The sequence below is a fragment of the Neofelis nebulosa genome, chromosome 13, assembly GCF_028018385.1.
Source record: "Neofelis nebulosa isolate mNeoNeb1 chromosome 13, mNeoNeb1.pri, whole genome shotgun sequence".
Classification (NCBI taxonomy): Eukaryota; Metazoa; Chordata; class Mammalia; order Carnivora; family Felidae; genus Neofelis; species Neofelis nebulosa.
The window spans coordinates 66,254,722-66,267,127 of NC_080794.1; the positions used below are offsets into that span (position 1 = coordinate 66,254,722).

At 42.4% G+C, this 12,406-nt stretch overlaps 1 protein-coding gene across 2 annotated transcripts in view; it reads left to right on the plus strand.

Annotated features, from left to right (window-relative positions):
- PDCD11 (programmed cell death 11) overlaps nt 1–12,406 on the plus strand; it is a 44,475-nt gene that overhangs the window by 1,122 nt on the left and 30,947 nt on the right. For both annotated transcript variants that reach the window (XM_058697651.1, XM_058697650.1), the window contains exons 2-7: nt 640–752; nt 1,804–1,935; nt 4,030–4,197; nt 5,641–5,802; nt 7,834–7,957; nt 8,453–8,634. In XM_058697651.1, coding sequence (XP_058553634.1) covers nt 660–752; nt 1,804–1,935; nt 4,030–4,197; nt 5,641–5,802; nt 7,834–7,957; nt 8,453–8,634 — 861 coding nt within the window. In that variant the 5' untranslated portion in view covers nt 640–659. The remainder of the gene's footprint in view (nt 1–639; nt 753–1,803; nt 1,936–4,029; nt 4,198–5,640; nt 5,803–7,833; nt 7,958–8,452; nt 8,635–12,406) is intronic.

The following is a 12,406-nucleotide window of genomic DNA, read 5'->3' on the forward strand; positions in this document are numbered from 1 at the left end:
TTGATCTGCATTTTTTTTTTTTTTTTTTAAGTAGGCTTCATACCCAGCTCAGAGCCCAACGCGGGGCTTGAACCCACAAGATCAAGAGTTGTACACTTAACTGAGTCACCCAGGTGCCCCTGATTTGTATTTTATTTATTTTTTATAGGTTTTTTGTTTTTTGTTTTTGTTTTTTTTGTAATCTCCACACCCAACATGGGGCTCAAATTTAACACCCCAAGATCAGGAGTTGCATGCTTTTCTGACTGAGCCAGCCAGTGGCCCCAATTTGTACTTTAAATTGTTTGCATAATTGCTTTATTTTCTTAAAATTGTGCATGTTCTTTGAATAGGGATTTATATATTCATTTGTCTATTTCTATAGCTATTCTCTGTAGCTATTCTATAACATTTACTACACTGGATCTAGAACTTCTTTTTCTGGAGGAAGTGTATGAACTTGTGGTTTTGAAGCAGATACCACTGAAAAGATGAATTATAGGTTATTTGAGGCTTAGCATCAAACCATCTATTTGTTAGGCCTCAATGTTGTTTAGCACCTTGGTGCTAGAAAGTTCTGCCTCTTGACCACTGATCACAGCCTTTAGGAAATCTGACACCAACGCTACATCTCACTGATACTCTTTGCATTGTTTTTAGGAGACTCAAACACAGCAACCATGGAAGAAAGCTTCCCCCGAGGGGGTACAAGAAAGACCCACAAATCACAGAAAGCTTTCCAGCAGTCGGTTGAACAAGACAACTTATTTGATGTAAGTGGTGTGCTTGTTTGGTAAGACTCACTGAACACTTTCTAGTGTCCTTGTGAAGAATAACCTTGTTTGAGAATGTAGTATTTTCCATATTTGTTTCTTTTGGAAGTCTGCTTTTGTAAAGTGAACGAACTTGTTGGAGAGTCCATACCACCATGAGACTATATTTTTTGAAACATGGCATTTAGTACTTGAGTTTGCAGTGCTGTTGTTCCTTATTCTTAGGAATTTTTGCCATGTTGGTTAAGGATGGAGAGAAAAATTATGGAATAAGTCATGAAAGGTACAACATGGGGAATATAGTCAGTGGTATTGTAATAGCATTTTATAGTGATAGTAGCTACACTTGTGAGCATAGCATAATGTGTAGAGTTGTCAAATCACTATGTTGTACACCTGAAATTAATGTAACATTGTGTGTTAACTATACTTCAATTGATTAAAGTATGGAGAGAAAGGAGCTGGTGATTGCACTTTTAAATGGGATTCTTGCCATGTATAATGGTCAGAATTTGCATTAAAATTCACCATCTTCCCCGAGAGTAGGCATTGCTCCAAATGCTAGAGGGAAGGGAACTAACATTTGATTGTGTGGTCTTATATGGATTTTATGTAATCTGTCCAACTACAGTGGAGTAGAGAACATCATTCCATGATGAGAAACTGAGGCTGAGAGAGGTTATGTGGTTGAGCAGAAACCACATAGCTTGTTATGGTGGTGTTGGGAGTTTAACTCTGGTCTCCGTGTTTCCACCTTCCATTTTCACACACTGTTCCAAATTGCTTCTCATCCTGGGGATGCCAGTGTCCATCCCAGTCAAGGGAGGAAGAACACAGAAGAGAAGGGGCTTTTGAAAATGCGAAGGTTCCCACCTTTGGCTTGAACAAAGGTGGCAGAATGGAAGAGATGACATTGGAGCGGGAATTACAGGAACACTGGAAGGGGGTGCAGTGAAGGAGTAACGAAGCAAGGTGACAGGTGACCTGAAATTGGAAGGAAAGTCCAGGATTGTTTCTCTTCATTCCTTGAGATCTTTCTTCCCCTCTGTAGATTTCTACTGAAGAGGAATCTACCAAAAGGAAAAAGAGCCAGAAAGGGCCAGCAAAAACAAAAAAGTTGAAAATCGAAAAGAGAGAAAACAGCAAGTCTATAAGAGAGAAGTTTGAAATCCTTAGTATTGAGGTTTGTTACAATTTGATCTTGTTCTAAAACTACCTGGGTTGCTTAAGTTTGTGTATGTTTCCCTTCCCTCTTTCCTTTTGTTTTTCCTTCATTCCTTTTGTACACACATGTGTGCGTGTATGTGAGTGTGCATGCCCCCCTGTAGAGACTTTTTGGAGTTTGTGCTCAGAATTGAGCGTTATTGCCTTTGACTGTTAACCAGTGCCTGGGATCATGTGTTGTTTTTTTAGCCACTGCTGAGCCCCTTGTTGTGCTTATGTCCTCATTGAACTTGTGTATTAGTAGATTCATAGGTTAGAACTGGCAATAACTTTAACAACCATTCTACTTCTATTTCATTTTGTAGCTGTGGAGATTCTCTTGGAAAAGTCGTCTTTTAATTTACTTTAGATTTTTAGATTATAATTGGGGATATATGTTGTAAAAAAAAAAAAAAGTGAAATAAGTCTTAAGGAAAAGATTCAAATTCAGCCTGCAGAGGTATTTTGTTTGTTCTTTATGACGCTCAGAAAAATAATTTCTTTTTATTTTTATTAAAAAACGTTTTAAATGTTTATTTATTTTTGAGAGAGAGAGAGTGCAAGAAGGGCAGAGAAAGAGGGAGACAGAATCTGAAGCAGGCTCCAGGCACAGAGCCTGACATGGGGCTTGAACTCACGAGCTGTGAGATCATGACCTGAGCTGAAGTTGGATGCTTAACTGATTGAGCCACCTAGGTGTCCCCCAGAAGAAGAATTTCTTAACTTTTTGTTAACATTAGAGAAAATTTCACATAAAAATGTGATTTCTGGGGGTGCCAGGGTGGCTTAGTTGTTTTTTTTTTTTTTAAATTTTTTTTTTTCAACGTTTATTTTATTTTTTGGGACAGAGAGAGACAGAGCATGAACGGGGGAGGGACAGAGAGAGAGGGAGACACAGAATCGGAAACAAGCTCCAGGCTCTGAGCCATCAGCCCAGAGCCTGACGCGGGGCTCGAACTCACAGACCGTGAGATCGTGACCTGGCTGAAGTCGGACGCTTAACCGACTGCGCCACCCAGGCGCCCCAAGGCTTAGTTGTTTAAATGTCCAACTCTTGGTTTTGGCTCATGTCCTGATCTTGCGGCTCATGAGTTTGAGCCCTGCATCAGGCTCTGTGCTGACGGCACGGAGCCCACTTGGGATTCCCTCTCTCTGCTGCTTCTCTGCTTATGCTCTCTTTCTCTCAAAATAAATAAACTTTTTTAAAAATGTGCTTTCTAGGGGCGCCTGGGTGGCTCAGTCAGTTAGGCGTCCGACTTCGGCTCAGGTCACGGTCTTGCGGTCCGTGGGTTCGAGCCCCGCGTCGGGCTCTGGGCAGATGGCTCGGAGCCTGGAGCCTGTTTCCGATTCTGTGTCTCCCTCTCTCTCTGCCCCTCCCCCGTTCATGCTCTGTCTCTCTCTGTCTCAAAAATAAATAAACGTTAAAAAAAAAAAAATGTGCTTTCTAGCTTCTTGTAAGAATTTGAGAGTGCTGACAGCACAAGCCCGTGTTTCCTCGTTTGTAATCACATGGAACTGAGTAGTGGTTTAACCCTTTAGGTCTGACATCCACACCCCACCCTGCCGTTGTCTCCACTGACCTGCTTCCTTCATTTTGTTGCCCCCCCACGCATTTGAGTGTGGGATGTTTGTAGTAAAGCAAGAGTCCTCGAGTATCCTAGTGCTGTTTTACGGTGCTCAGTCAGCAATGATAAGTGTTCTGACGTGTATTTGACACATGTCATGTGACACATGAACATGTATTTCCTGTAGCTTTTAGAAGTCAGAGTTGTGGGGTGCTTGGGTGGCTCAGTTGGTTAAGCATCAGACTTTGGCTCAGGTCATGATCTTGCAGTTTATGAGTTCGAGCCCCACGTCGGGCTCTGTGCTGACAGCTCAGAGCCTGGAGCCTGCTTGGGATTCTGTGTCTCCCTCTCTCTCTCTGCCCCTCTCCTCTTCACTCTCTTTCTCTCTCTCTCTCAAAAATGAATAAACTTAAAAAATTATAAGTCAGAGTTGAGACTAGAAGCCACAACCTCTGATCTCATTCATTGGTCTTTTCCCTATTGTACACATTTCACTTTTTCTCTTCTAGTCCCTGTGTGAGGGGATGCGGATTTTGGGTTGTGTGAAAGAGGTAAATGAACTGGAACTGGTGGTGAGTCTCCCCAATGGCCTCAAGGGCTTTGTGCAAGTGACTGAAATCTGTGATGCTTACACCAAAAAGCTGAATGAGCAGGTGGCTCAAGAAGAACCTCTGAAGGTAAGGGAGACCTGAATGTACTCAATAACTGGAACTAAATGGTGCTTAGGTAGATGTTAAATTACAACTTTGTTAAATGCTGAGAAGCCCAGGTGCAAGGTGCCATGAGAGTTTATAATAGGGGATTTTAATTTTTTTTTTTTTTTTTTTTTTTAATAAGGAGATTTTGACTTAGCCTAGGGAGCCTGGGAGACTTCCCTGGGGAAGGAATGCTTGAGCTGAGATCTGAAGGATGAGGGTATACCAGGTAAATAAAGAAAGGAGTTCAGGCAGAAGGAGCTGAGAGAAGGCTAGTGTGGCTACGGCATAGAAAGCAAGGGAAAGTGGCGTGGGATGGGGCAGGAGAGCTAGCTGGAGGCTAGGTCATGTTAAGGATTAGTTTTTAATTCTAGAACCAGTGGGAAGCCCTTGAAACATTCGTACGTAGACAACACAGAGAATAGATTGAAGAGGCATGTGTAGTTGCCCAGAGACCAGGTAGGAGGTTACTGTAGTAGTCCACCTGATGGCAGGTTGCATTCAGGGTTTCCTGCGGCCTGAGGAGGAAAAGTCCATGGGCACTGATGGGTTTGATATGGGGGATGAGTCCTGGGTTTCTGTTGTACCTGACTTGATGGTCAGCCTTGCCATCCTGAGATAGAAACCCTGAGAGAGGACCTGGATTGGGAGAGATGATGATGATTTTATTTTTTTTGCTGTGTTGCGTTTGAGGAATGGTGGAGACATCCAGTAGACAGGTGATTCCAGAGCTCTGACAGGTCTGGGCTAGAAATGTGCATGTGTGACTGCTCTGTGTAGGTGGTGACTGAAGCTAAGAAGAGGGAAGAGGGTGCCTAGAAGGAGTGAATAGAGTGAGAAGAGACTGAAAAACTGACCCTCGAGTAAATACTGATCTTCGAGGAAGATTGACCCTGAAGTATTTTAACGTCTTGAGTAGGAGAGTCGCTGTTGGAAGAAGGAGGGACCAGAGGGATAGTAAAGAAAACCAGCACATGAAGGGCTTGGAAGCCAGGGAGGAAATGTTTAAAAAAGGAAGGAGAGGCGCTAGTGTTAAATGCTTTTTAAAGGTCACATATAAGAAGGACTGGAGAACAGATTTGGATTTAGTGACATGGAGGTCACTGGTGATTTTATTGGGAGATAAAGTGGTGTGTGAGGGGTGGAACATAGAGGCAGTGACCTGAAGGGAGCAGGAGGTGAAGAAACGGAGATGGTGAATACAGACAACTCTTGACAAGTCATTTACATCTGCCTGTTCTGGGGAGATACGGAGGCTTCATACTGAAAGTGAAGACTGACTTGGCCATAGATCCCTTTTCTCTTCATCCGCCTTTTGGGCTCTTTGGGGTCTGAGGATGAGAAACCACTGAGCCAAGGTTGGGCAGTGGTATATTGGTCCAGGGGAGAGGTATGTATCAGAATTTTCTCATTTGTATTGTGCAGGACCTGGCCCACTTGCCTGAACTCTTCTCACCTGGGATGCTGGTGAGGTGTGTGGTGAGCAGTGTGGGCTTCACAGAAAGGGGCAAAAAGAGTGTCAAGCTATCTCTGAACCCCAAAAATGTCAACGAAGTGTTATCTGCTGAGGCCCTGAAGCCTGGCATGGTATGTATCAGGTCAAGGAAGAGGAGCAGACCATGTGCCTTTTTCCTGGCCTGCCTCCTGGGGAGTATCTAGGTGACCTTTGACTTTCAGCTTACACACAGGGGTGGGTTTTTTCCTGAGAAGGACAGTCTCTAGAGTGCTTGGGTACTTAGTGGAAATTGAAGGCTTGAATGTAATCACACTACCTTGGAGGGGAGAAAGGGAAGGTTCATTGGTGGCCAAATTAAAAAAAAAAAAGTCTTGGGGCGCCTGGATGGCGCAGTCGGTTAAGCGTCCGACTTCAGCCAGGTCACGATCTCGCGGTCCGTGAGTTCGAGCCCCGCGTCAGGCTCTGGGCTGATGGCTCGGAGCCTGGAGCCTGTTTCCGATTCTGTGTCTCCCTCTCTCTCTGCCCCTCCCCCGTTCATGCTCTATCTCTCTCTGTCCCAAAAATAAATAAAAAAAAAAAAAAAAAAAAAAAAAAAAGTCTTCAAGGAGGCTTAGCAGGAGTGAGGAGTTCCGCAAAGTGCCTTGCTTACCAAGACTTGTTCTTTACAGATTTTTTTTTTCAGAGGCTATCTGGCATCTGTAGGGAACGCTTGAGGACTGCTCTCCGAGAGCAGGAGACAGGTAGTCAGGGCAATTAGTCTGTCAGCTGTACTAATGAGGAGCTCGCTATTGAGTCTCCCAGTCCTGTGGAGATTCAGGAGAAATTAGCTCCAAGTGTCAATGTCCAATAGGTGTAAAACATGCTCGAATAAACTACACTCATCTAAGTGCTCTTGTAATTGAGAGGAAGGAGATCAATATGATCTTTTTTTTTTTAATTTTTTTTTTTTTTTTTACATTTATTTATTTTTGAGAAACAGAGTGAGACAAAGCGTGAGCGGGGGAGGGGCAGAGAGCGGACACACAGAATCTGAAGCAGGCTCCAGGCTCTGAGCAAGCGGTCAGCACAGAGCCTGATGCGGGGCTCGAACCCACAGACTGTGAGATCATGACCTGAGCCGAAGTCGGACGCTCAACCGACTGAGCCACCCAGGTGCCCCATGATCTTTTAACCTTTAGGTAGAAGCAGTCAGTTTGGGACAGACCTGAAAGCTGGGTAGAAAGGGGAATGAAAATAACCCAAGGTGCAGGAAATTGACAAGCATCAAGAGCCTGCTGTTTGGCAAGCGCTGTTTTAGACATTTTGTCTTAAATTCTCATAGCAGCCCTGTGAGGCAGATAGGTATATCTTTGTGCATTTGAGAAAATGGACTCGGGCTTGTGACTTGCCAAAGACAAAATGGCTAGTAAGAGCCAGATTGGAACTTCACACTGCTCCTGATGAAATGTGCAGGAGGTTGGCAAGATTTTTCTCTTTTTTCAAAGTCTTGGAGGCACTTAGAAAAGACATGATGACTGCTAGAAGAGTAGTTCTGGGTTAGTCATGGCTCTGGGAGTGACCTTGCAAGGCCATCTGGTTTATTCCTCTTTGTGTAACATAATAGTCTTTCTTATCTTTTGGAAATTCTTCGGGGGAGAAACCCCTCTTTGTCATTCCCCGCCTGTTTATAACACTCTTCACCGACTGGAAACCATAAGATCCCTCAAGGCAATGGAGAATTAAAGTTGATGTCTTTCCCTTCTCTATCCTCTAGTGGGATTGAAATTTACAGTTACAAGGGGCGCCTGGGTGGCTCAGTCAGTTGAGCGTCTGACTTCGGCTCAGGTCATGATCTCACGATCTGTGAGTTCAAGCCCCGCGTCGGGCTCTGTGCTGACAGCTCAGAGCCTGGAGCCTGCTTCACATTCTGTGTCTCCCTCTCTCTCTGCCCCACCCCTGTTCATACTCTGTCTCTCTCTGTCTCAAAAATAAATAAACGTTAAAAAAAAAAAATTAAAAAAAAAAAAAATTTATAGTTACAAGTTATTGGGAGGGGGAGTGGGAGAGGATTACAGATGATATGTCAAGATCGATGATGGGAACATTCATGTTTGGTAGGAGATGTTTGCTGTGTATCCCATTACCTTTGACTTTTGAACTCTGGGGAATGCTTTCTCTTCCAGCTGCTCACAGGCACTGTGTCCAGCCTGGAAGACCACGGCTACCTAGTGGACATTGGTGTTGGTGGGGCCAGAGCTTTCCTGCCACTGCAGAAAGCCCAGGAATATATCCGACAGAAGAACAAAGGTGAGGGGAAAAAGAGGGGCAGGTACATGGTAGTGAGGTGGTACGTGTAGGGATTATGTTTAAATGCTGTTTGGTGAGTAAAATGACAGAATGGTGACCCCAAAAGCTGTTTGGCTTTGCTAAAATCAGTGTTAATCCCAGCTGATAGAAAAGGGAAGATGTGTGAAGAGCCAGGGAGTGACAGGGTTTAGATCCAATGGACCAATTTTGCTTTTTCTCACCTAGAAGGTTCCCCTGAAATTTGAGCCCCCAGGGCCTCTGAGCCAGCACTCTTCCTGCCTTGTTGAGATTTTCATATTTTTAAGTGGTGTTGATTCCAGATCAGTCAGGGTCACTTTATTCCCCTCTTGTAGTTGGTCACTGAGAGATTGGGAACATGGGTATTACATGGTAACTAGGCAGGTAAACCATGGATCTTTTCAGGTATTACTTGAACCCAAATTAAGAGCCCTTCTCATGGAGGTATTTTGCCTTTTGGGGGGCTGGGGCTTGCAGGTGCTGAACTGAAGGTGGGTCATTATCTGAACTGCGTTATTGAAGAGGTGAAAGGTAACGGAGGAGTTGTTGGTCTATCTGTTGGTCATTCTGAAGTTTCTACCGCCATTGCTACTGAGGAGCAAAACTGGACCCTTAATAACTTGCTACCAGGACTGGTGGTCAAAGCCCAGGTGCAGAAGGTAAGCCATTCATTGTCATTACTATTTTCTAAAATAAAGATAATTTTTACTGAAGTAGTGCTATGCACACAACCTGAAATTGTTCTGTCCAGTAGGGTAGCCATTGGTCATATGTGGTGGCTTTACACAGTAGAAATGTAGCCAGTGCCATATGTGGAAATGACAGTATTTTACATCTATTGGGTTAAAGTGTTATTAAGATAAATTTCACTTATTTCTTTGTAGTTTTTAAAATGTGATTGTTAGAGAACTTAAAGGTATAGACATGAACCATGTTTGTTTTGAACAGTGCCGATTGGAAAGGTCAAATAGTATTAAAATACTTTTATTTATCTATCTATCTTTTTTTTTTAAGCGCTACACTCTTTTAATTTTATTTTTGTAATGTTTTTATTTGTTTTTGAGAGAGCACGAGTCAGGGAGGGGCAGAGAGAGAGGGAGACACAGAATCTGAAGCAGGTTCCAGGCTCTGAGCTGTCAGTACAGAATCCGACGCGGGGCTCAAACTCAGGAATTGTGAGATCATGACCTGAGCTCAAGTCAGACGCTTAACTGACTGAGCCACCCAGGCACCCCATAAAATACTTTTTTTTTTTTTTTTTTTACATGTTTACTTATTTTTGAGAGAGAGCAAGAGAGAGAGTATGCATGAACAGGGGAGAGGCAGAGAGAGGAGGGGGGAGAGAGAATCCTAAGTAGGCTCCACGCTCTCAGTGCAGAGCCCAATGCAGGGCTTGATCTCATGAACTGTGAGATCATAGTTGGAGCCAAAATCAATAGTCAAACACTTAACCGACTGAGCCACCAAGGTGCCCCTAGGCATTGAGTTTTAAGTTCTTACTGTGGTAGATGATGATTTGGCTCTCTCAATTTTCCCCTTCCCTTCCTCCAACCCCCTAACAGTATTTTAAATTTTGGTTAAATCATTAATCAGTGTTTGATGTACATATTATTTAGTGCTGAGCCAGGTAACATACTATGACTATTTCTTGAACAGCTTTTTTCCTGGGAGCTGATTATCAGCTTTGTTTTTGTCATTTGCCAAATTCTCTTCCCACCTATCACTGTTTCATAATACTGTATATCCTGCATTTTCCTTATATTACAATTTTCCATAAAGATTTTTCCTTTAGATAATCTCTTAGTTGCTGTTGTTGTTGTTGTTGTTTTTAAACCTAGGGCCCTTTTTCCTGTTATCCTCCTCCAGGCTAGACTGGTTGCCCTGGTAGGAACCCTGTAGAACCGATATCCTAAGATTTACCTTCTTGGTCATCCTGCTCCTTCCCCTCTTTCTCCTATATTGGAGTCTTTGATTCAATATATTCTTCTTTTTTGGTTTACTTGCTCATTTTAGCATGACACATTCTCCAGAAGCATCATTGGAAAGGTACATGGGAGGTTGATTTCCTGACCTAGTGTGTTGGATCCCCAGGACCACTCCCAGGTTCACTGATGCACTGGAAACACTTACAGGACTCTGCATATGGTGATACTCATCACTATGATTTATTATGATGAAAGGAGGCAAAGCAAAATCAGCAAAGGGAAAAGGCACTGGAAGCCAAGCTCCTCTCCCAGTGGAGTCACAGAGTAGAAAAATGTCCTTATTCTACACTCACATGTGATTGGTAGTAAAGCTGAGATTAGCATCCTTTTGTCAAAAATAACTTGAGCAATTTGAAGACCTTGTTCCCATTGTCATCTGGCCTCTGTTGCTCTTAAAAAGTCTGATGTTACTTTGATTTCTTTTCCTTGTATGTATTTTTTATTTTTGGAAGAATTTAAAGATTTTATCTTTATCCCTTTTATTTTAAAATGTCATGGTGATTTGTTTTTGTGTGGATCTGTCTCCATTTATTTGTCCTACAATTCAGAAATGCAGATCTTTAAATTCTGAGAAAATTTCTTGTATTTACTGGTTTTTTTTTCTATATTCATATTGACATGTAATTCACATATAGGAAGAGCCATCCTTTAAAAAATGTATAATTTAGTGACTTTTTTTAGTGTATTCACAAAGATGTGCAGCTATCACCACTATTTATTTTTTAATTTTTTTTATATATAATGTCAAATTGGTTTCCATACAATACCCAATGCTCATCCTATCACCACTGTTAAATTCCAGAACATTTGCATCACCACTGTAAAGAAACCCTGTACCCATTGGTGGTCAATCTCCATCCCTGTCTCTCTCAAGCCTCTGGCTCTGCTTTTTGTCTCTAGATTTGTCTCTTGGGGGTATTTCATATAAATGGAATCCTATAATATGTGGCCTTCCGTGTCTGGTTTCTTTCACTTGGCATGATGTTTTCATGGTTTCAGGGTTCATGTGTGTTGTAGCAAGTATCAGTGATTCATCCCTTTCTGTGGCTAAATAATATTCTACACTATGGACATGACAGATTGTGTTTTTCCATTCATTAGTCGGTGGCCATTTGGGTTGTTTCCACTTTGGGATGTTTTGAGTAATACTGCTGTGAAATTCATGTTTAAGTTTTTGTGTGGATGTCAATTTTCATTTCTCTTAGGCCTATGGTTGGGAATAGAATTGCTGGGTCATATGGTAACTGACTTTTTAGAGGAACAGCCAAAGGGACGGCACCGGTTTACACTCCTACCTGCAATGAAAGGTTTCAGTTTCTCCAAATTTTCACAAACATTTGTTTTTTATTTTTATTATACCTGTCCTCATGGGTGGGAAGTGGCATCTCCTTATGATTGGGGTTTACATTTCTCTAATGATTAGTAACGTTGAGCATCTTTTCATGCACTGGTTGTATTCTGGCCATTTGTATATCTTCTTTGGAGAAATATCTGTTCAAAAGTCTTTTGCCTATTTTAAAACTAGGTTGTCTTCTTATTTATTAAGTTGTAAGATTTCTTTGTATATTCTGGATACTAGCCCCTTATCAGACTTTTTAAAAAAGATTTAATTTTTTTAATTTTTTAATGTTTGTTTATTTTTGAGAGAGAGTGAGCCGAGGAAGGGCAGAGAGAGAAGGAGAGAGAGAATCCCAAGCAGGCTCCATGCAGTCAGTGCAGAGTCCAGGTTCGGTCTTAGTCCCACGAACCATGAGGTCATGACCCAAGCCAAATCAAGATTCGGATGCTTAACCAGCTGAGCCACCCAGGCATCCCCCACTTCCCCACTTTTTTTTAAGTATAATTTCCTCTTCTTTCTCTTAAACTCCTGATAGAATGGTGTTGGACTTAATTATCAGTTTTCTAATTTTCTTATGTGTTTTCTCTCCTTTGTTTTGACATGTGCATGTATTTATCTAGATCCTACCTTCTGGGAGAGTCCCTCAACTTTAATTTTATCTCCTCTACTGAATTTGTGTTTTGACTGCCATCTTATCATTGAGGTGGTATAAAATGTGGTGTGCCTGGTTGGGTGGGACTTGTTGACTGGCTGAATTCAGTGTCAGGAGGATCAGGAGCTAGCAGACTTTGAGCAAGCTCCAGATGTCATGGTTACAAGTCTTCTCTGGCATGTCAGATTTTTCTGGAAAGGATCTATTAATCTCTCCTCAGGAGGGTAATATCTTGGCTGCCTGAGAGATAGGTGGGAGAGGGGCTGGATGTCTCCATGTCTATACCTGTATGATGTTCAGAATTTTTCTTAATCTGCATTTTCAGAGTTTGCACTCCTCTGTCTTTTCAGTCTCATACAGGTTTCCTGTGGAGGCGGGAGAGGCGCAGGCCCTATGGTGTGAGGAGAGGACCTGGAGATCTAACTTAGTTTCCCTGATTTCAGTCATCTGCCTCA